Source organism: Salmo salar, chromosome 20 (assembly GCF_965601325.2).
Source record: "Salmo salar chromosome 20, fSalSal1, whole genome shotgun sequence".
NCBI lineage: Eukaryota > Metazoa > Chordata > Actinopteri > Salmoniformes > Salmonidae > Salmo > Salmo salar.
The window spans coordinates 61,867,842-61,892,622 of NC_138310.1; the positions used below are offsets into that span (position 1 = coordinate 61,867,842).

The window sequence follows — 24,781 nt, forward strand, 5'->3', positions numbered from 1 at the left end:
AAAAGCTGATTTACCTAACTCAGTAGAGACCAACATAATTTCCAGAGTTAACCATCCCTGAGACTGGGTGTGGTAACTCGTATGTTTAAAGTTTAGTAAAGATGTTCGGTACAGTGGGACATTTTGTACATGAAAACATGGCAATGTATCAACCATTCGTGACATGAAAGAGGGCCAATATCCAGGAAACCTGATTTAACACCACCAGTACACCATCAGTTACATGCAGCCTGTCTAGGCCAATTGAGGAAGGCCTCTGAATTAGCAGTGGATGATCAACAGTATCGAAATTCTGACAGGTCAATGCAGAGGGCAGCACAATGTTGCCTTTGAGCCATACAGTAAACCGCATCATTTATAACTAGGGATGCAGCAGAGATATGATCTGCTATGTGTGCTATGATCTGGTCTGTACATTTAGAATACATTTCAAAGATAAGAAAGATCTTAGCTGAGAATGAATCAAGGATTCTAATATTTTAGCTAGGCAAGAACGTTTAGAAATAGGATGATCATTTTTTAGGTCACAAGGGTCACCACCTTTGTGAAGGGGGAGTACATGGGCCGCCTTCCAAACCTTGGCGATAGTACCAGACATAATCGTCAGGTCAAAAATATGGGTTAATGATTTAGCAATCAGGGGGGCAGAGAGCTGCAGCAGAAATGGATCAAGCATATCAGACTCAGTGGATGTTTTTTTTCTTTTTTTACATCAATCTTAAGCAAGCACATCACAGATAGTAAATTGTTGAAATGAAAACAAAGATTCACTAGAAGTTGACGGGTTAACCGTTGAGTCTGCCAGCCTTTAGCTGAGAGAAGAGCAGTCGACTGACTGACCAGGGTCAATTAAACCACCGTTTCTTTCAAATAAAAGGACAGCAAGAGAAAGAAGAGAAAGGACAAAACAAAATATAAAAAGAAGCGTGGATCTACGAGAAAAGGTCAGAGCTCGCCTTTAAACTCTGGCGATGAACCAGGTTGGTTTGATGCTCACAAAATCTAGTTTTAAATGCCCAGCGTAGGCCTCTAGGCCTACCTACAACTGTTTTACCATAACGTTTTCATTGTAACCCCAAAACGGATCTGTTTAATGTTTTTGTCATAGATTTTGTTAAAGCTGCAATATGTAACTTTTTGGGCGACCTGACCAAATTAATATAGAAATTCAGTTATAGATCTGTCATTCTCATTGAAAGCAAGCCTATGAGCACTGTTTCCAGTGGCATGTACATCTCAGTGGGGCAAACCCAGCAAAGCCACTACACAACACTAAACAATACATTAATTGGACTACAACATTGACAAACGGTGTCAACAAACTGTTAGGGCCTTGCCTTGCGAAAGTATTCACCCCCCTTGGCATTTTTCCTATTTTATTGTCTTACAACCTGGAATTAAAATGGATTTTTTGGGGTGGGTTGTATCATTTGATTTACACAACATGCCTACCACTTTGAAGATGCTAAATATTTTTTTTATTGTGAGACAAACAAGAAATAAGATAAAAAAACAGAAAACTTGAGCGTGCATAACTATTCACTCCCCCAAAGGCAATACTTTGTAGAGCCACCTTTTGCAGCAATTACAGCTGCAAGTCTCTTGGGGTATGTCTCTATAAGCTTGGCACAACTAGCCACTGGGATTTTTGCCCATTCTTCAAGGCAAAACTGCTCCAGCTCCTTCAAGTTGGATGGGTTCCGCTGGTGTACAGCAATCTTTAAGTCATACCACAGATTCTCAATTCGAATGAGGTCTGGGCGTTGCCTAGGCCATTTCAAGACACTTAAATGTTTCCCATTAAACCACTCGAGTGATGTTTTAGCAGTATGCTTAGGGTCATTGTCCTGCTGGAAGGTGAGCCTCCATTCCAGTCCCAAATCTCTGGAAGACTGAAACAGGTTTCCCTCAAGAATTTCCCTGTATTTAGAGCCATCCATCATTCCTTCAATTCTGACCAGTTTGCCAGTCCCTGCCGATGAAAAACATCCCCACAGCATGACGCTGCCATGGGAATGGTGCTCTCGGGGTGATGAGAGGTGTCGGGTTTGTGCCAGACAGAGTTTTCCTTGATGGCCAAAAAGCAAAATTTTTGTCTCATGTAACCAGAGTACCTTTTTCCATATGTTTGGGGAGTCTCCCACATGCCTTTTGGCGAACACCAAACGTGTTTTCTTATTTTTTTCTTTAAGCGATGGCTTTTTTTTCTGGCCCCTCCTGTAAAGCCCAGCTCTGTGGAGTGTACGGCTTAAAGTGGTCCTACGGACAGATACTCCAATCTCCGCTGTGGAGCGTTGCAGCTCCTTCAGGGTTATCTTTGGTCTCTTTGTTGCCTCTCTGATTAATTCCCTCCTTGCCTGGTCTGTGAGTTTTGGTGGGCAGCCCTCTCTGAGCAGGTTTGTTGTGGTGCCATATTCTTAACATTTTTTAATAATGGATTTAAATGGTGCTTCATGGGATGTTCAAAGTTTCTGATATTTTTTTTATAACCCAACCATGATCTGTACTTCTCCACAACTTTGTCCTTCACCTGTTTGGAGAGCTCCTTGGTCTTCATGGTGCCGCTTGCTTGGTGGTGCCCCTTGCTTAGTGGTGTTGCAGACACTGGGGCCTTTCAGAACAGGTGTATATATACTGAGATCATGTGACAGATCATGTGACACTTAGATTGCACACAGGTGGACTTTAGTTCATTATGTGACTTCTGAAGGCAACAGACAGAGTCCCAGCTTACAATAGTCAAAATGTTAATTCACGAGAGCTCTCCCAATCATACAAGCACTTAGCCGGCTACACATGGCTATCAGCAGAGCCTTGTCTGGCAGCAAAACAGTTAATTCAGTGTCATTTAATGCCTTTTAAAAACAGATCGCTGATATGTCTGACTTGCTTAAACAAATGTGGTTTATTTTCAGCAAACTTCACGTGTAAATATTTGTATGAGCATAACAAGATTCAACAACAGACACACTGAACAAGTTCCACTGACATGTGACTAACAGAAATGGAAAAATGTGTCCCTAAACAAAGGGGGGGTCAAAATCAAAAGTAAGTCAGTATCTGGTGTGGCCACCAACTGCATTAAGTACTGCAGTGCATCTCCTCCTCATGGACTGCACCAGATTTGCCAGTTCTTGCTGTGAGATGTTACCCCACTCTTCCACCAAGGCACCTGCAAGTTCCCGGACATTTCTGGGGGGAATGGCCCTAGCCCTCACACCCTCCGATCCAACAGGTCCCAGACGTGCTCAATGGGATTGAGATCCAAGCTCTTCACTGACCATGGCAGAACACTGACATTCCTGTCTTGCAGGAAATCACACACAGAACAACCAGTATGGCTGGTGGCATTGTCATGCTGGAGGGTCATGTCAGGATGAGCCTGCAGGAAGGATACCACATGAGGGAGGAGGATGTCTTCCCTGTAACACACAGCATTGAGATTGCCTGCAATGACACCAAGCTCAGTCCAATGATGCTGTGACACACCGCCCCAGACCATGACAGACCCTCCACCTCCAAATCGATCCCGCTCCAGAGTACAGGCCTCGGTGTAACGCTCATTCCTTCGACGATAAATGCGAATCCGACCATCACCCCTGGTGAGACAAAACCACGACTCGTCAGTGAATAGCACTTTTTGCCAGTCCTGTCTGGTCCAGTGACGGTGGGTTTGTGCCCATAGGCGACATTGTTGCCGGTGATGTCTGGTGAGGTCCTGCCTTACAACAGGCCTACAAGCCCTCAGTCCAGCCTCTCTCAGCCTATTGCGGACAGTCTGAGCACTGATGGAGGGATTGTGCATTCCTGGTGTAACTCGGGCAGTTGTTGCCATCATGTACCTGTCCCGCAGGTGTGATGTTTGGATGTACCGATCCTGTGCAGGTGTTGTTACACGTGGTCTGCCACTGCGAGGATGATCAGCTGTCCATCCTGTCTCCCTCTCTTAGGCGTCACACAGTATGGACATTGCAATTTATTGCCCTGGCCACATCTGCAGTCCTCATGCCTCCTTGCAGCATACCTAAGGCAAGTTCACACAGATGAGCAGGGACCCTGGGCGTATTTATTTTGGTGTTTTTCAGAGTCAGTAGAAAGGCCTCTTTAGTGTCCTAAGTTTTCATAGCCGTAACCTTAATTGCCTACCGTCTGTAAGCTGTTAGTGTCTTAACGACTGTTCCACAGGTGCATGTTCATTAATTGTTTATGGTTCATTGAACAAGCATGGGAAACAGTGTTTAAACCCTTTACAATGAAGATCTGTGAAGTTATTTTTATTATCTTTGTAAGACAGGGACCTGAAAAAGGGACGTTAAATATAATAAAAAATAAATAGTATGGGGATGAGGTAGTATGATGGGATATTTACAGGTGCAGTGATGTGAGCTGCTCTGAAAGCTGGTGCTTAAAGTTAGAGGGAGATATGAGTCTAGTGATTTTTGCAATTAGTTCCAGTCATTGGCAGCAGAGAACTGGAAGGAAAGGCAGCCAAAGGAGGAATTGGCTTTGGGAGTGACCAGTGAAATATACCTGCTGGAGCACGTGCTACGGGTGGGTGCTGCAATGGTGACCAGCGAGCTGAGATAAGGCGGGGCTTTACCTAGCAAAGACTTATAGATGACCTGGAGCCAGTGGGTTTGGTGACGAATATGAAGCGAGGGCCAGCCAACAAGAGCATACAGGTCGCAGTGGTGGGTATTATATGGGGCTTTGGTGACAAAACGGATGGCATTGTGATAGACTGCATCCAATTTGCTGAGTAGAGTGTTGGAGGCTATTTTGTAAATTACATCGCCGAAGTCGAGGATCGGTAGGATGGTCAGTTTTATGAAGGTATGTTGGGCAGCATGAGCGAAGGATGCTTTGTTGCGAAATAGGAAGCCGATTCTGGATTTAATTTTGGATTGGAGATGTTTAATGTGAGTCTGGAAGGAGAGTTTACAGTCTAACAAGACACCTAGGTATTTGTAGTTGTCCACATATTCCAAGTCAGAACCGTCCAGAGTAGTGATGCTGGACAGACGGGCAGGTGCGGGCAGCGATCGGTTGAAGAGCATGCATTTAGTTTTCCTTGCATTTAAGAGCAGTTGGAGCCCATGGAAGGAGAGTTGTATAGCATTGAAGCTCATCTGAAGGTTAGTTAACACAGTGTCCAAAGAAGGGCCAGAAGTATACAGAATGGTGTCGTCTGCGTAGAGGTGGATCAGAGAATCAACAGCAGTAAGAGCGACATCATCGATGTATACAGAGAAGAGAGTCGGCCTGAGAATTGAACCCTGTGACACCCCCATAGAGACAGCCAGAGGTCCGGACAACAGGCCCTCCGATTTGACACACTGAACTCTGTCAGAGAAGTAGTTGGTGATCCAGGCGAGGCAGTCATTTGAGAAACCAAGGATGTTGAGTCTGCCGAAAAGAATGTGGTGATTGACAGAGTTGAAAGCCTTAGCCAGGTCGATGAAATACAGCTGCACAGTAATGTCTCTTATCAATGGCAGTTATGATATCGTTTAGGACCTTGAGCGTGGCTGAGGTGCACCCATGACCAGCTCGGAAACCAGATTGCATAGCGGGGAAGGTACGGTGGGATTCGAAATGGTCGGTGATTTGTTTGTTAATTTGGCTTACGAAGACCTTAGAAAGGCAGGGTAGGATAGATATAGGTCTGTAGCAGTTTGGGTCTAGAGTGTCTCCCCCTTTGAAGAGGGGGATGACCGCGGCAGCTTTCCAATCTTTGGGGATCTCTGACGATATGAAAAGAGAGGTTGAACAGGATAGTAATAGGGGTTGCAACAATTGCGGTGGATAATTTTAGAAAGAGAGGGTCCAGATTGTCTGGCCCGGCTGATTTGTAGGGGTCCAGATTTTGCAGCTCTTTCAGAACATTGGCTATCTGGATTTGGGTGAAGGAGAAATGGGGGAGGCTTGGGCAAGTTGCTGAGGGGGGTGCAGGGCTGTTGACCGGGGTAGGGGTAGCCAGGTGGAAAACATGGCCAGCCGTAGAAAAATGCTTTTTGAAATTCTCAATTATCGTGGATTTATCAGTGGTGACAGTGTTTCCGAGCGTCAGTGCAGTGGGCAGCTGGGAGGAGATGCTCTTATTCTCCATGGACTTTAGTGTCCCAGAACTTTGTGGAGTTTGTGCTACAGGATGCACATTTCTGTTTGAAAAAGCTATCCTTTGCTTTCCTAACTGCCTGTGTATATTTGTTCCTAACTTCCCTGAAAAGTTGCATATCACGGGGGCTATTCGATGCTAATGCAGTACGTCACAGGATGTTTTTGTGCTGGTCAAGGGCAGTCAGGTCTGGAGTGAACCAAGGGCTATATCTATTCCTGGTTCAACATTTTTTGAATGGGGCATGCTTATTTAAGATGGTGAGGAAAGCACTTTTAAAGAATAACCAGGCATCCTCTACTGACGGAATGAGGTCAATATCCTTCCAGGATACCCGGGCCAGGTCGATTAAAAAGGCCTGCTCGCTGAAGTGTTTTAGGGAGTGTTTGACAGTGATGAGGGGTGGTCGTTTGACCGCAGACCCATTACGGACGCAGGTTATGACATGACATCAGTGATCTTCAGGTCGGAGTTCTAGAAAGAGGCCCGAGTTCCCGACTTGGAATTCAAAGTTAGATGACCTTCCAAAATGTATTTTCCCAGTCGGAGCTCATTTTTTTCTGAGTTCCCAGTTGTCTTCAACTCACTGAAGTCTGAGATTTCCCTGTTCCGAGTTTGCAGTCGTTTTGAAAGCTGCAGAAATCATGTTGGATTGACAGCATGGCCAATGTTGACGTTTATCCTTTTAGGCTTGGAAAAGAGACCCTTAAACCCAGACTTGGACCACACATCCACTCCACTGAAGATCAGGCTAGTCAAATCAAATGTTATTTGTCACATGCGCTGAATACAACAAGTGTAGATCTTACAGTGAAATGCTTACTTACAAGCCCCTAACCAACAATGCATTTAAGAAAAATAAGTGAAGTAAAAAATAAAAAGTAAAAGTAAAATAACAATAGCGAGGCTATATACAGGGGGCCCAATACAGTCAATGTGTGGGGGAACCAGTTAGTCGAGGTAATATGTACACTACCGTTCAAACGTTTGGGGTCACTTAGAAATGTCCTTGTTTTTGAAAGAAAAGAAAACAGTCCATTAAAATAACATAAAATTGATCAGAAATACAGTGTAGACATTGTTAATGTTGTAAATGACTATTGTAGCTGGAAACGGCAGATTTTTTTATGGAATATCTACATAGGCATACAGAGGCCCTGTATCAGCAACCATCACTCCTGTGTTCCAATGACAAGTTGTGTTAACTAATCCAAGTTTATCATTCAAAAAAGGCTAATTGATCATTAGAAAACCATTTTGCAATTGTTAGCACAGCTGAAAACTGTTGTGCTGATTAAAGAAGCAATACAACTGGCCTTCTTTAGACTAGTTGAGTATCTGGAGTATCAGCATTTGTGGGTTTGATTACAGGCTCAAAATGGCCAGAAACAAAGAGCTTTCTTCTTAAACTAGTCAGTCTTTTCTTGTTCTTAGAAATGAAGGCTATTCCATGAGAGAAATTGGCAAGAAACTGAAGATCTCGTATAACGCTGTGCACTTCTCCCTTCACAGAACAGCGCAAACTGGCTCTAACCAGAATAGAAGAGGAGTGGGAGGCCCCAGTAGACAACTGAGCAAGAGGAAAGTACATTAGACTGTCTAGTTTGAGAAACAGACGCCTCACAAGTGCTGAATTGGCAGCTTTATTAAATAGTACCCGCAAAACACCTTTCTCAACATCAACAGTGAAGAAGCGAGTCCGGGATGCTGGCCTTCTAGGCAGAGTTCCTCTGTCCAGTGTCTGTGTTCTTTTGCCCATCTTAATCTTTTATTTTTATTGGCCAGTCTGACATATGGCTTTTTCTTTGCAACTGCTTACGGCCTTGTGACTGTATAAGGTTTAAGGTTTTACTCACATCGGCTACAGAGAGCGTGCTCACACAGTCGTCCGGAACAGCTGATGCGCTCATGCCTGTTTCAGTGTTACTTGCCTCGAAGCGAGCATGGAAGTAATTTAGCTCGTCTGGTAGGCTTGTGTCACTGGGCAGCTCGCGGCTGTGCTTCCCTTTGTTGTGTGTAATAGTTTGCAAGCCCTGCCACATCCGACGAGTGTCGGAGGGGGGGTAGTACGACTCAAACTTAGTCCTGTATTGATGCTTTGCCTGTGATGGTTCGACGGAGGGCATAGCGGGACTTCTTATAAGCTTCCGGGTTAGAGTCCCGCTCCTTGAAAGCGGCAGCTCTACCCATTAGCTCATTGCGGATGTTTCCTGTAATCCATGACTTCTAGTTGGGGTATGTACATACAGTCACTGTGGAGATGTCATCAGCCAGTGACTGATGTGGTGCACTCCTCAATGCCATCGGAAGAATCCCAGAACATATTCCAGTCTGTGCTAGCAAAACAGTCCTGTAGCTTAGCAGCTGCTTCATCTGATCACTTTTTTTATTGACCGAGTCGCTGTTGCTTCCTGCTTTAGTTTTTGCTTGCAAGCAGGATTCAGGAGGATAGAATTGTCAGATTTGCCAAATGGAGGGCGAGGGAGAGCTTTGTACACGTCTGTGTGTGTGGTGTAAAGGTGGTCTAGAGTTTTTTCCCTCTAGGTTGCACATTTACCATGCTGGTAGAAATTAGGTAAAACGAATTTAAGTTTCACTGTATTAAAGTCCCCGGCCACTAGGAGCGCCGCCTCTGGATGAGCGTTTTCCTGTTTGCTTATGGCCGTATACAGCTCATTGAGTGCGGTCTTAGTGCTAGCATCGGTTTGTGGTGGTAAATAGACAGCCACAAAGAATATAGATGAAAACTCTTGGTAAATAGTTTAGTCTACAGCTTATCATGAGATACTCTACCTCAGGCGAGCAAAACCTTGAGACTTCCTTAGATTTCGTGCACCAGCTGTTGTTTACAAATATACATAGACCGCACCCCTTGTCTTACCAGAGCTGGCTGTTCTATCCTGCCGAAAAAGCATAAAATATGTTATGTCGTCATTCAGCCACGATTCAGTGAAACATAAGATATTACAGTTAATGTCCCGTTGATAGGATATACGTGCTCGTAGTTCATCTATTTTATTATCCAATGATTGTACGTTGGCTAATAGGACCGATGGTAAATGCAGATTACCCACTCGCCATCGGATCCTTACAAGGCATCCAGACCTACGTCCTTGGATATCTCCGTCTCTTTCTCCTGCGCATGACGGGGATGAGAGCCTTATCGGGTGTCTGGAGTAACTCCTTCGCGTCCGACTCGTTAAAGAAAAAATCTTCTTCCAGTACGGGGTGAGTAATCGCTGTCCTGATATCTAGAAGCTCTTTTTGGTCATAAGAAACGGTGGCAGAAACATTATGTACAAAATAAGTTATAAATAAGGTGAAAAAACACAACTGGTTAGGGGACTGTAAAACGGCAGCCATCTCCTCCGGCGTCAGTTGCAGTGCTTGCAGTTAGCCCCTGAATCTTTCCAAACTACTCATTATTTAATTTGTGATTTCCAACTTGTAATGTTTATGTCCAATGGTCGATGACCACCGATCCGTTTTATCTATAATTTCTCTTCATATGACAAGGATTTGCCAGTAGATTGTTGACTTGAGTCATAATGACTGCTAGTTAAGATTTTGAAAGTATGATGTTGACATGATCAGTCCAATCAAAGCTCCTGTAGATATGTAATTTGACATCATTTTATGTGGGCAATGACCTTGAGCCTTCTTGGATGGGCACTTCTAATGTAACTCTATGGCAGTACCCAAGGGGCTTGAATTTTTGAGCTCTCCCCGTGATTTTGCGGTGATGTTGTGTCCCCATGAGTGAGGAGTCCCATAGGGCAGTGCACAATTGGCCTAGCATCGTCCGGGTTAGGGGAGGGGCCTTTACTTGGCTCATCGTGCTTTAGCGACTCCTTGTGGTGGGCCGGGCGTCTGCAGGTTGACTTCACTCGTCAGTTGAATGGTGTTTCCTCTGACACATTGCTGCAGCTGGCTCCGGAGCGGGTGGGTGTTAAGGAGTGCAGTTTGGTGGGTCATGTTTCGGAGGACGCATGACTCGACCTTGGCCTCTCCAAAGCCCGTTGGGGAGTTGCAGCGATGAGACAAGATCATAATTAAAATTGGGAGAAAAAGGGGGTAAAATACAAAAAAAGAACACTTAGCCAATCCCAGTGCAACTGGAGAACACTACGAACCCCTACGCACCATATTTTCTGCTGGCTCTCCCCACCACCACAGAAAGCACTGAGCTAGGCTGAAACACCTGCATTTTGGAGCTGCTATACTCAAGAAAGCAAAAAAAGAGACCATGTTTGTATGCAGCTTTATTAACTTGATTTCTTGGAGAAAATAAAAAGTTTTTACAGTGTTTGCAAACTGGTATGTGACACGTATTAATTCCAAAATAACATGCAAAACAGGTGGGGTGTTCAAAACATGACGGGTCGCCACTGGCTATTTCAATGTTTCCCATTCTTAATTTTTGTTTTTGCATCTTTAACTTTCGGTTTTTAACATAAGCTTCAAACAGTTGAAAATACAATATTTTTGGTTATTGAAAAGATACACTACATGACCAAAAGTATGTGGACACCTGCTCGTCGAACATCTCATTACAAAATCATGTGCATTAATATAGAGTTGGTCCCCCCTTTGCTGCTATAACAGCCTCCACTCTTCTGGGAAGGCTTTCCACTAGATGTTGGAACATTGCTGCAGGGACTTGTTTCCATTCAGCCACAAGTGCATTAGTGAGGTCGGGCACTGATGTTGGGCGTTTAGGCCTGGTTCACAGTCGGCATTCCAATTCATCCCAAAGGTGTTCGATGGGGTTGAGGTCAGGGCTCTGTGCAGGCCAGTCAAGTTCTCCCACACCAATCTCGACAAACCATTTCTGTATGTACTTCCTTTGTGCACAGGGACATTGTCATGCTGAAACAGGAAAGGGCCTTCCCCAAACTGTTGCTACAAAATTGGAAGCACAGAATCGTAAAGAATGTCATTGTATGCTGTAGCATAAAATTTCCCTTCACTTGAACTAAGAGGCCTAGCCTGAACCATGAAAAACAGCCACAGACCATTATTTTTCCTCCACGAAACTTTCAAGTCGGCACTATACATTGGGGCAGGTAGCGTTCTCCTGGCATCCACCAAACCCATATTAGTCTGTCGGACTACCAGATGCTGAAGCGTGATTCATCATTCCAGAGAACGCATTTTTACTGCTCTAGAGTCCAATGGCGGCTTTACACCACTCAAGTTGACGCTTGGCATTTGGAACTCGGTAGTGAGTGTTGCAACCGAGGACAAGCAATTTTTCCACGCTTCAGCACTCGGTGGTCCCGTTCTGTGAGCTTGTGTGGCCTACCACTTCGCGGCTGAGCCGTTGTTGCTCCTAGATGTTTCCACTTCACAATAACAGCACTTACAGTTTACCGGGGCAGCACTAGCAGGGCAGAAATTAGACGAACTGACTTATTAATAAGGTAGAATCCTATGACGGTGCCACGTTGAAAGTCACTGAGCTCTTCAGTAAGGCCATTCTACTGCCAATGTTTGTCTATGGAGATTGCATGGCCGTGTGTTCGATTTTATACACCTGTCAGCAACGGGTGTGGCTGAAATAGCCGAATCCACTCATTTGAAGGGGTCCACATACTTTTACATATATTGTATTTCACAGTAGTTTAGATGGTACAATGATTCTTGTTTTGTCAAATGGAAATTCGGTTAACTTATAATTTCAGCAACCAAGACAGTTGTGGAGCGACTTATGCGTATTGCACATTTTTATATTTAAGTAATTTAGCAGACGCTCTTATCCAGAGGGACTTACAGGAGAAATTAGCATTAAGTGCCTTGCTCAAGGGCACTGGCAGATTTTTCACCTAGTCGGCTCGGGGATGCGAACCAGCGACCTTTTGGTTACTGGTCCAACGCACTTAACCGCTAGGCTACTTGTCAACCCTTAATAAAACAATGATTAGCTTAAAGCTTTTTTTTTTTTTTTTTTTTTTAAACACAGATGTGTTGAGTGATAGTGCTGTGAAATCAAAACAACTTAACCCAATTTGCCGTCCTGTACTCACAGCAGATTAACTCACCAACACTGAGCAGCAACAGGTCGTCAAAGGCTCCTCCACACGGTCCAAACTCATATTCAAGGGTTACAACGGCAAAAAGACCAAGGCCAGGAGTCTGACCAGCCTCTGCCCCAATAAATCCCAGCGAGAGGCAATGAAATACGAGGAGGAAACACCGTTGACATGGCCAGATGCTGGTACCCACCAAGCCCAACCAGGAGGAAACACTACCTGGCCTCACAGCAAGGGGGGGGGGGGGGTGGACTGCTTGGGGCTGTTCAAGGGACACTTGGAGAGCAGTGGTGCCATTACACACCACCACATCTAGGTGGGGCTGTTATCAAACTAATAATTATGGTTATGTGCAGCACTTTCTCTATCCTGCAGATGGCATAGCTGTCTCAATCAGAGTTGGTGTAATTGCACTAAAGTTGTAGCTCTACTCATCTAGGAACATCCCTAATTGATAACCAAAACAAAATCCTGATACTGACAAGACTATATTTTGAATTGATGTATCGCATTGAGTACATAAAATAATTGAGCTTAACAAAACAGAGCTTAAAAGCAATACCGTTTGACTTCAAAAAGGCACTTTGGGTATCTCAATACAGTTCAAGTCTCTAGATGTGCATCTTTGAAGGACCTTGAGAGAAGATACCCGCGTATTACTATTAGGCTACCAAAAGGAGTTGATGAGCATCAAATAAATACATAAAACCTATGGAAGCAACCAGAAGGTGATAGACAAAGATAATGAACCGTTGAGGGACAGTTCACAAGATGTTAGTAAAAACAATACTTCACTATTAGGAAAATGCTAAAACTTTATAACAGAACAATAATGACACATTGGATAATCTCTTGCTACTTATTACCAACTTCATCAATTTGCAATGATCTCTGTGGGAGAAAAAAAAAAGTCCCAACATTCAACACAGAACTTGCTCTAATTTGCAACCCTTTTACACAATTTGAAAAAAAACTGTGTCTTTCTGCTCCATGACCATACTTACAGTAGATGACAATGTGTTTGTTTAGGCAAGACTAAGATGGGGTTTGGTGTTACACTATCCAGGCTAGGATATTCTGCTTGTGGTAAGTAATGTTGTGCAACCAATACCCCATAATACCCTGTGATTTGAAGAGACATTTTAAAGCCCAGTTATACAGTAATTTGACAACTCCCTGTGTGTCTACAAATGTGAATACTTACAAAAGCCACATGGAAACTCCACTATAGCCTTAGAATATTATAATGTAGGGTCATTGTTCATTGAGCCCCACTGCAATGGTTAGGCCTAAACACAATGTTTTGACAGTGATGGTCCGGACTACACTTTCCTAACAATCCTTCACTTCCAAATCTGGTTTACAAGTTCCTTCACGGTGATAGTATACACCATCACCGGTCTCAGTCCACAGTTCAACACTCCTCATTAAAATGAATCCAACTTTGACATACCAGAGAAATATCTTTACTAGCTACTAATGGATAAACCCTTTGGTAGATGGCAGCCTCACGCAGATGTCCCTGCTATTTGTTTGATACGCCAGATCAGAATCCTCCCTCCTCTTGAGACTGGTACGCAAACGTGGGCTACAATGCTTTCCAATCTAAACTAATAGATGACTGTCTGTAACCTGGGTCCATGGGTAGTGTCAGCCTGGTGGATGGTTGGGACCCACAGGGCCCAGGGAATTCTCCCCCAGGCCGTGCCCAGCCTTCCCCTAACCTACTGGGGTAGCCTACTCCGGTCAGCAGCCTCCAGCTCCACCCGCGACATGAATCTCCTGGCAAGCCGGCGACTGTCGTAGCTCAGCTCGGTTGTGTAGATGGTGCGAGCGTGCTTGGGGTAGACGATGGTGGTGCTCTGGAAGCGCTGAGCCCGTTGGCGAGGCTGGAAGTCCAGCTGGGTCTTGTAGTGTCTCCAGGTGCTGTGAGGGACAGCCAGCACCATCTGGCTGCAGTTCTCCAGACCCAGGCCTCTGGGCTGCATGGCCATGTCATGGATAAAGTGACGCTCTGAGTCATAGTGGACAGACGATGTGTATCTAGGAATGACAACATTTGGGCAAGTGTCAATTCACTGCATGTTCAGCTAGATATAGTTTTAGAAATGGCAACGTTTGATCTGTGGTCCACCACATTGGTTTAATGGTATTTATACAAATAGTGGACAGCACACAGTGGAGTGCAAAGACAATTTCAAAATCACACACTCATAGCCTACATACAGTAACTCAAAACAGTATACCGTATTTCCTTGGTCAGTTGTGGATCAAGTTCTATGCCCTCCCCGTAGGACAAGGTGTGCAGCTGAGGAACAGATCCAATCGATAAAATGGGAACCTGCAAGAATAGTCAGCACTAACATAAGGAGCAAATAATTGGTAGATGTCATGAACCTGATTGGCTTGGACTACTGACCCAATTTACTACTGACATGACCCAGATTCACTATGGGCAATGCAGGGAAACGCATTCAGAGGCTATATACTTCGGAAACAATATTTTAACTTAGCCTTACAATTTCATAACAGGATGTTCGCAGTTACTGTAACACACGTGCGACAGCCTACGTACCAAGGATGACCCTCTGCTCTCGTCTTCAGACACCGGGCTTATGGCACCTTTATCCCTGCAGTCAGGCAGCAGCCAGTGGCTCGGACTGGGGCTGGGGGGTAGTCCGGAGTCCGGGCTGTCAAGTCCCCGCTCGGCTTTGCAGCTCATGTCCAATGGGTCGTCGTCACATACATTCAGCAAGTTTAGTCTGCCCACCATTGCTTTACAAAAAAGTCCTTAAAAACAAAATAAGCGACCCGCTGCCAAACAAGATTTTAGCCTACCACGCGATGAGTTTGCAGAACTGTAGTTAAACTTTATTTCCAACTCAAAGAGGTGTCCTTCCTTGAATGCAATTGATCCTCCACGTCGGGTAACTTCCCAATGACCAAGCAACTCTACCGACGGCAATTGGCTTGCATCAACTTCTATTGCTTGGCAATAGGCTACGGTTTACGACTGTCGCGCGTCTAAACAAAATATCTTACTATTTTACAGCAAGCTATTTAAATCCTTCATAAATCAACTAACATTTCTAAAATTCATTCTGTTTTGCCCTTCGAAATAAGAGATTCAACATAAATCGTTGTGGCTTTGAAGTTGACGAAATAGTGAACTCAAGCTACGTGTCACAGGCACCGAAGTAAAAAAAGAACACAGAAGGCACTGCGCATTCTCCTGTCTGTCTTCAAATGTCTATATCTGTCTTCAAATGTCTATATCGGTCTTCAAATTTCTCTCCCTTCAAAGGGTTTCATTGTTTTTGCAGTGAACTAGAGGAAAGGAAACGCCTTTTAAAACGCCCGCTCACGGCTGATTGGCGAGGAAACATGAAAGGCAACGAAACGAAACATGGGAACTCTCGTTCTGGCCTCCCCATTGAAAAAATACCCTTGTAAAAGTTTAACCTCAACTGGGCCTATTCATTAGGCCGATTCTGTTGCAAGACGTTTGTTAAACGGGAGCAAACTGAGCATAACGGGGAGTGATCGTCCTGAATTTGTCAAATAGAAACTCTTGTTTTCCTTTGGACAAATGATTACACCCCTGGACTAGGATAGGGAGAGATGTGTGTGTGTGTGTGATACAACATTCCAAGAAACAAGGAAAACATGATAGCAAACTTTTTTTTTATATAACCTTTATTTAACTAGGCAAGTCAGTTAAGAACAAATTCGTATTTACAATGACTGCCTACACCAGCCAAACACGAATGACGCTGGGCCAATTGTGCGCCACCCCATGGGACTCCCAATCACAGCCGGCTGTGATACAGCTTGGTTTTGAACCAGGGTGTCTGTAGTGACCCTCTAGTACTAAGATGCAGTTTTTTACACCCCCGGGAGCCCTCGTATTAGTGTTTTTCACCAGTTACCATTACAGTAGCCTATTACTCTGACAATACAAAGTAACATGTTTTTCTTCTTATAAACTGAAGGCAGGAATGTGTACATCAAAAGCAAAATAGCATTAATATATTATACATACATTTATCAATTTGCAGGACTCTCGAATGGGCATAATAAGGCTTTCCAAGGACGAAATCCAACACCAAATAGTTCATGCCCCAGCTACAATTATTTACAATAGATACTTGACCATACACACATTATTCAAACCCCATCCTTATTCTCGTGCTCCACCAAATTATACATTTTCCTGTATATATGAACCAATTCAAAGGATCACTGATCTAGAGTATTTGCTGTTACATGCAATAACTACTTTATCTGAAGCAGGTAACAGAAATAATTAGATCAATGACAGTATTTAAAGGAACTGTGTTCCTTATATTATAGTTCTCCACTAGCATCATTGTGCTAACTTCTCAGTGTAATTTCCTGTCTAACAGAGGAACTCATATGTTCACTGTTGACCAAGGATATATTACACACAATTATATCGTTTTCTATTTAAGATGTATTGTCTAAACCTTTTTATTTCTGTTTTATTTCTATTCTGTTATTCCAGGCCCCTGTGTTTGACACTGACAGGCCAAGATTACCTGTCAATCATAATTAAAACTTGCCAGAAGATACCAACCCTAAAAAGAACATAGAAGGGACTGAGGATTGTCCTGCCAGCCTGTCTTCAAATTTCGCTACCTTCAAAGGGTTTCATTGTTTTGCAGTGAAATAGAGGAAAGGAAACACCCCCTCACAGCTGATTGGAGAGGAAACATGAAAGGCAACAAAACATGGGAACTCTCCTTCGCCTCCCCCTGGAAAAAAAATACCCTGGTAAAAGTTTAACCTCAACTGGGCCTATTCATTAGGCCGATTCTGTTGCAAAATGTTTCTTAAACGGGAGCAAACTGAACGAAACGGGGAGGGATCTACCTGAATTTGTCCAAAATGAACTATTGTTTTTGTTTGGAATAATGAATACACCTCTGGACTAGGCTAGAGAGAGGTGTGGGTTTACACTGAGCTGCACTGAGGTCTTAACACAATCATGATTTCATTAAGACACCGTGGAGCCAGCACGAGATATGGCTCGGAAAACATACCTCAATACAGGGATGGGATATGCCACTGTACTCCAAATTGTACCTTTAGTCACACTGCTCCATCGAAAAGATTGAAATGCTACTAGTTTTCCCAGAAAAAGTCAATTTTTGTCCTCATGCTAGTAGCCACTGCAGTCATTTGAACAACAAAGGAGCTAATTGGCTGGCACTGCCATTCCAAAATGGCTGCGGTGTACAGTGGCATATCCCATCCCTGCATTGAGGTACGTTTTCTAACCCATATCTTGCGCCAGCTCCACGGTGTCTTGATGTAACCATGATTGCATTCCAACCCCAGTGCAGCACAGTGTAAAAATGCATAACGGTAGGGTCATATCTTCTTGCAAGTTTTCATTATGATTGACAGGTGATCTAGGACTGTCAGTGTCAAACACAGGGGCCTGGAATAACAGAACAGAAAACAAAAAAGGTTTAGACAATATAATTTTGTACAATATATCCACAACATTGAACACATGAGTTCCTTGTTATAACATACTGACAGAGACTGTCTCCTGTCTAATTGAGGAGACATGAAATCTCAAGATCCTCTCTGTCCCAGACCTGGGGACTTAAGAACCTGGAGACAGCAATGCATGGTGAGATGCGGTCCATCCACCGAGACTGTTCCCGTTGTGAAGGGAAACTGGAAACATACACAAACTCCTAACTAACTGCATCCTCCACTTGAACAGGGAACCAAGAGAAACACAATAAAAAGACACCAGACTGGAGAGGTGGAGAACAATGACATTCTGAAAACATTAGGAGAAAACATTAGGAGAACACTCTGAAAATGTTAGCTTCAAACGCATTGAAGATCCTTGTTCTCAGTCTGGGACTGGGAGGATAGGTGCCAAAGCGGCAACAAATTACTCCTAAAGCCGTTTTTAATTAGTAGCTCTTAATTCTGTCTTAAGTACATACACATTTTGCTAAAATGCATAGTGTGTGTATGATAGTCTACATTTAACGACATTTACAAAGCTTGGTTATTTAGTGTCATAAAAAGAGAAGCAGAAAAGAAATACAGAAGTAAATGAGTCATAAGTGCCAACAGCTCTGCAGCTGAGGACATGTCTTCATAATCCTACAGTTGACTTTGAAATCATGAGGTTCATATTAAATGCTCCTAACAAAAATGAGAATCATGTCTTTACTCTGCCTGCAATTCTCTGTTATGATTAAACAGAGCAGGAAAAAGTATTCAAGATGAATTACTGGAATAATGTGTGTGTGTGGTATGGTGATGTGTGTGAGTGCAAGTGGGTGTGTACACTCAGAGTCTCTTCTTGATGAGCTTCTCCAGTTTGCGTATGCGCGAGTTCTCCTGCTCGGGGGTGGGGGTACTGAAGGAGAGAGAGGGGCCTCCGTCAGTCCCTGAGGGTGGAGTGGGTAACCTCTGTCTGAAGAGCTCCAACATGCTGCTCTGCTCACTGCGCTTCAACCCCTACACACACACACACACACACACGTTATTGCAAGAGGAAACAAAACAACAGAGGAAGTAGGAGATAACCGTTGAAAACAGGTGACATCATTGAGAGAGACAAAACAAGTGGACCCAATCGAAGTGGCCCTTACCTTCATATCCAGAGTTTTCTGGAAGGTCTCTGGGTTCCCGTCAGCGAGGAGCTTGATGTAGTTATCCACAAACACCACAGAGGGTTCATGGGGGGCCATGACCACCTGTAGAGGGGGAGGGGGGGGGGGTTAGAGACATCAGTGTTGCTCATACATTCACATGTCAATACTGTAGTGCAGCGTGTGTTTTTTTCTTCAGATCCCCCGTTCCCAAGAGCCATGATGGGACAACCAACTCCCAGCAGACTCAAACTGATTCATAAACTGTGTGTATGCATGTGCGTGATAAGTGTGTGTGTGGCCCGTAAGAACAAACAGGCCCCAGAATCAGTCCACTATCAGACCAGACAGTGTGCAAGTAGTTAAAGCTGCAAACAAAGCCCCAACATTACACTCCCTGCATCCAAAATTGCATTCTATTCCCTATATAGTGCACTACTTTTGACAAGAGCCCTATGGGCTTAGCATTGAGACTGATTGAAGTTGATTGAAGTTGCTTGCTACAGAGCGGGCAGAAAAACATGGTTGACAGGTCCCACTGAAAAAATAAATAAATATCGTAACCCTTCAAAAGCGCCTTTTCTCCACACAAAACATTTCTCCCTCACCCACACACCAATATCCAAGCCCTCCGGCCCTCTCTCTGTGCCTAAGGGGCGTGGGCCAGAATACATAAGAGAGCGAAACCAGAGAGAGATACAGAGAGGAGAGACAGGACATGGAACACTGTGGATTGTCTGGAATTTTTGAGGTTCCTTCCCCTCTGGTCTGAGTGATTTATTTAGCAACTGTCCTGGAGGGAGGCCCAGGGAAAGCCTGGAGGGACTGTGTTGTAGTTAGCTCGTAAAAACTAGAGAAAGAAAGGGAGGGAGAAGGGGAGAGTGAGAGGAAAAAAACATCCAGGCTAAAAGGAGGTGGGTGGAGGGGTGTTGAAGCCTTTCCACTCCCTCCCCAGAAGAAAGCTCTGGTGGTGGGGAAGGTGGCTGGGGTGGGTGGATAGAGGGCTGGAGAGCGTGGAAAACAACCACATCTCACAGGCCAACGAGGGCTAACTGAGCCAGAGACAGAAACAACCTACAGACAGACTTACCAGAACAGGTCTACACATTATACTCTGACAGCCTAACCTACTTTACTACAAAGTCATCATCACCATTACGTTTACTTTGTTCTAGGGTTGTCCCAGACAACAACAAAACAACTCTTGGTTGACTAAGAGTCATCAGCTCTTTGGACCGATTGGTAGACATTTTAAGACGTGTTTTAATCAAATCAACTATATTCACTGAGTTTGACTGATGCTTTAAGCACACTCTTTGATCAAATTAATTAATACACACAAATAACTAGAGGAAGTCCAACCAGCAACTGATTTGACTGTGCCAAGCCGGGCTCAGACTTGCTGCGCTGTGTTTTATTATAATTTTTTTAAGATAGCGGGTGCTTGTTACACAGTCACTCGCTGTCTCTCTCCTCTGCTGCAGTGACCACCACACAACATTAACAGTGTTTATCGCTCTGCCCGTGTTGGTTTAGCGGCAACATAATTACAGCCATTTCTGACTGAAAAGTTATTTTACCAAAATCCGTAATTTTATTAGGAAAAACATTCCCTATTCCCTCCACCCTTGCTCTCATTACTTGACACATGAACACATCGCATGCACGTGCCCAAAGCCCTATTCACACTGGACTAGTATTACTAGAGAACATTGGTTATGTAATTATTACTCCAGAATGTCCGTTATTAGAGGACTATTCTGCGGGAATTCGTTTTTTCCAAACTGTAATTGTTTTTACTTAAAAAAAGAAAAAAGAATAAGTTATGACGGAAGCCTGGAGGTTTTCATTCTAGGCGTGAAGATACCGTATTACAACATGTTCAGGTGATGGGCCGACACTGATGACTCGAGAGCTTGGTTCCCAAGTTCCTAAACCATACAAAACCATCTTTGGTATAGTGCTGACATATTTGAATTGAGGACGTGTGATCATAATCATTAGGATATTTTAGCGATCCGCAGTACGTTCCAAATGCCCCCCAGCCTTCAGATGTGAGCTAAACAGTGCAATTACACTTGAGATGCGTTTTAAGGCTATGGAGGAGAAAGCTAACTTATCATTTCCAAACGTTTAGGTCAGTTGTTTGCTGCTTTGCGATCTATTAACAGTAAGGGTTGCATTAAATAAGCTCAATATTTTTTTTACTGATGCATTTGGCAATATTCAATTCATAGGCACAAAACAAACAAAAGCATTCACTGTGAAAGTTGATAAGCTATATATGAATGGCCTACATGTAGCCTATGCGCAGCACTTAGTTCATTTATCGAATCAGTTCTTGTTTTATTGCGCAAACACCACCTGTCAAACTCAGACATTTCTCTCAAAACACAGATGTCGATTCACACGGGACTAGTACTATCAGAGGACCTTGGAGTTCACCAAAAACAATAGGTTATTCTGGCTGGAATTGTTACTCTCCTGCCATGTAAAAATTACTGCCATGACAAATTTGGACGGGAACTAAAATTACAGATGTGTTGTACACATAATTACATTACCCAACGTCCCCCAGTAAAACGAACCCCGTTCGAATAGGGCACAAAAAGGCCTGAATAGCATATCATAATCACATCAATAAATTGGTTATAACAAACTCAACACCGTAACACCAAAATGTCTGCAGAGGACTTGCCAAATAAACTCGAAACTGGGAATGTTTACTGGTTGCTCAGGAGGTAAAAGGTAAAGTCAGATGTATTGATTAACTTGACAAGTTGTGGAAAATACTGGAGATCAACAAAAAGAAGGTAAGGTGCTGTTAGATTACAATATAATTATATAACAATATAATTCTTCTGACCGCTTGGAACAATGTAAACACTAAATAATAATGGAATTATAAAGATAATGGAATTCATTGCCCTTGACAATCAACCGTTCTCTATCGTGGATGATGTTGCCTTTCGCCGACTGGTCGAGCACCTCGAGCCCCGGTACACACTACCAAGTAGGCGATATTTTTCAGATGTTGCCCTACCGGAGTCACACAGTATTGTTGAAGGGCACATCTATGAGCTACTTGCTATGGGCGTCACTGCCATTAGCTTCACGACTGACATTTGGACCAGCGACGTCAGCCCCACGAGCATGCTGAGTCTGACAGCACAGCGGGTCGACGAGGATTTCGTACTGAGGAAAGCCGTACTGCATGCTCAAGAATTTGCTGGTTCTCATACCGCTGCTGCCATTTCAATGGCATTTGACAACATGTTTGAAAATTGGAAACATGAACACACTCCTAGCGCCATTCAAACAACTGACTGGAGAAATAAGCTCATCAACTGCGTCTGCAGCAGACGTGATGCCCTCTGTCATGGCATTGAAACACCTGCTCAGCAAAACTGCTGACACAGACCGTGGGGTTAAAACTTGCAAAAGTACTCGAGGCTGTGAACAAGTGATTCGGTGGAATTCCCTCTGAGCCGCTTTACTGTGTCGCCACCATGCTCAATGCTAGGTACAAGGACCGCTACTTCGATGCAGACAAGAAACAGGGTTTACGTGAATTGTTACATACAGCTGGACAAGATGGAAACGGACACAGTGACAGTGTGCACCGAGGAAGAGAAGCCACGGACAGACAGAGCGTAAACTTCACTGCTTGACATGTATGATGAAATCCTAGTTGAGACTGAACAAATGAATGAAACACAGCAAGTAAGTGAAATAAATAGATTTTGATTATGTTTTACTGGTAATGGGGACATCCATAAACGCCAACAAAATACCTTTTTGGTCAGGGTGTGTGTATGTGTATTTCAACGATTTAACTGTACTAGAATGCTTAAAAGGACGCAAAAAAATGTAATATCGGTTATCGGTATCGTTTTTCTTTTTGCAAGAAAAATATCACATATCTATATCGGACAAAAATGTAATATCGGTGCGTCCTTAATATATACATGTTTTTTTTGCCACTGCTCAACTAAAGAAATCTCAGTCGACCAACAGCCTATCAACCAAACAATCGACTAAATGGGGTCAGCCCTACCTTGACCATCCATGGACATCCTACAAACATTCAACCAGGAACAGTCCACCCGTAAAGGCCTGAGGCCCCACACTGACCTATGTGTTTGGATTGATAAAAAAGTAGTCAAAAGTGGTGCACTACCTAGGAAATGGGGTAACATTTGGGACACAGACAATGAATTTCTCTGGAGTTTCAGCATCTGTAGGCCCTGCCTGGCCCAACATGGAAACAATTCCCTGAGGCACTTTCTCACCAGGCTGAAATGCTCATCAGGAAATGCTCATCTCTTCTTCCAGACTCACATTAAGCATCTCCAATCCAAAATTAAATCTAGAATCAGCTTCCTATCTTGCAACAAAGCATCCTTCACTCATGCTGCCAAACATACCCTAGTAAAACTGACTATCCTACCGATCCTTGACTTCGGCGATGTCATTTACAAAATAGCCTCCAACACTCTACTCAGCAAATTCGATGTAGTCTATCACAGTGCCATCCGTTTTGGCACCAAAGCCCCATATACTACCCACCACTGTGACCTGTATGCTCTTGTTGGCCGGCCCTCGCTACATATTCGTTGCCAAACCCACTGGCTCCAGGTCATCTATAGTCTTTGCTCGGTAAAGCCCACCTTATCTCAGCTCACTGGTCACCATCGCAACACCCACCCGTAGCACGCGCTCCAGCAGGTATATTTCACTGGTCATCCCCAAAGCCAACACCTACTTATATCTCCCTCTCTAACTTTAAGCATCAGCTATCAGAGCAGCTTACCGATCACTGTACCTGTACACAGCCCATCTGTAAATAGCCCACCCAACTACCTCATCCCCATATTGTTATTTTTTTTCTCTCCCTCTTTTGCACCCCAGTATCTCTACTTGCACATCATCATCTGCACATCTATCACTCCAGTGTTAATGCTAAATTGTAATTATGTTGCCTCTATGGCCTATTTATTGCCTTACCTCCCTACATTTGCACACACTGTACATAGATTTTTCTATTATGTAATTGACTGTACGTTTGTTTATGTGTAACTGTGTTGTTGTTTTTGTCGCACTGCTTTGCTTTATCTTGGCCCGGTCGCAATTGTAAATGAGAACTTGTTCTCAATTGGCCTACCTAGTTAAACAAAGGTGAAATAAAAATATTAAAAGGTTGAAGAGAACAACTCTACAAACCTTGTATGACTGTTCAAGGCCTTCCACACACACACACACACACACACACACACACACACACACACACACACACACACACACACACACACACACACACACACACACACACACACACACACACACACACACACACACACACATTCCCCTCCGTCTGCCGCCCATTACTGTATGTAAACATATTCAAGGCATTCCTCTATGGACTAACAGCCTTGTGTGTTTCACATGTGGAATCATCCATACACATCCCGGGTGATGACACTGAGGAGAGGCCACTTACCAGTTGTGAATGTCTGAAGTTGTTGCAAAGCACTATGGGCGAGCGGGTGGACATTTTGAAGAGTTGTCTGTAACGGCTGATAGATGAAATGTGTGAAGCAAGATGTGTAATTCAGGGCAAATTATTGCTTTGTGGATTGGCATGTTTATCGTACAAGCAGAAAAGAAGGGCCACATATACTGAATATCTGGTAACTAGAAGTTGATTTGTATAAAATAATCTGATATATAACCTTGACAAGAAACACAGAAAGGGAAATGAGGCTATGCTTGATATCTTCAGTAGTCCTATTGGTTGTGCTCAGAATAGATTAGGTCCTAATGGCTCTGGCTGATGTAGCATGATTAGAGCAGGTCCCAGGCTGACCAATAAAACAGATCAGCCTGACCATTAGAGCAGGTCCCCAGGTGACCAATAAAACAGATCAGCCTGACCACTAGAGCAGGTCCCCAGGTGACCAATAAAACAGATCAGCCTGACCACT

At 43.8% G+C, this 24,781-nt stretch overlaps 2 protein-coding genes across 3 annotated transcripts in view; both read right to left on the bottom strand.

Annotated features, from left to right (window-relative positions):
* Positions 1–12,947: 12,947 nt before the first annotated feature.
* LOC106581041 (refilin-B) lies at positions 12,948–15,422 on the bottom strand. Its single transcript, XM_014162715.3, has 3 exons — positions 14,726–15,422; positions 14,397–14,491; positions 12,948–14,193 (listed from the first exon to the last, which is right to left on the bottom strand). The coding sequence occupies exons 1-3, from the start codon at positions 14,921–14,923 to the stop codon at positions 13,875–13,877; spliced, it is 612 nt and encodes a 203-aa protein (XP_014018190.1). The 5' UTR covers positions 14,924–15,422; the 3' UTR covers positions 12,948–13,874.
* A 758-nt stretch (positions 15,423–16,180) lies between these two features.
* LOC106581042 (vacuolar protein sorting-associated protein 53 homolog) overlaps positions 16,181–24,781 on the bottom strand; it is a 31,925-nt gene continuing 23,324 nt past the window's right edge. For both annotated transcript variants that reach the window (XM_014162716.3, XM_082966621.1), the window contains 2 exons: positions 18,798–18,902; positions 16,181–18,663 (listed from right to left, as the gene is read on the bottom strand). In XM_014162716.3, coding sequence (XP_014018191.1) covers positions 18,493–18,663; positions 18,798–18,902 — 276 coding nt within the window. In that variant the 3' untranslated portion in view covers positions 16,181–18,492. The remainder of the gene's footprint in view (positions 18,664–18,797; positions 18,903–24,781) is intronic.

What these genes read in the sequence shown, in the direction of transcription:
- LOC106581041 (XM_014162715.3), bottom strand. Translation starts at nt 14,923, where the DNA reads ATGGTGGGCAGACTAAACTTGCTGAATGTATGTGACGACGACCCATTG. An exon ending in AGAGCAGAGGGTCATCCTTG is followed by an intron (nt 14,492 to 14,725) that starts GTACGTAGGCTG and finishes CTATTCTTGCAG; the next exon opens with GTTCCCATTTTATCGATTGG. An exon ending in CAACTGACCAAGGAAATACG is followed by an intron (nt 14,194 to 14,396) that starts GTATACTGTTTT and finishes TGTCATTCCTAG; the next exon opens with ATACACATCGTCTGTCCACT.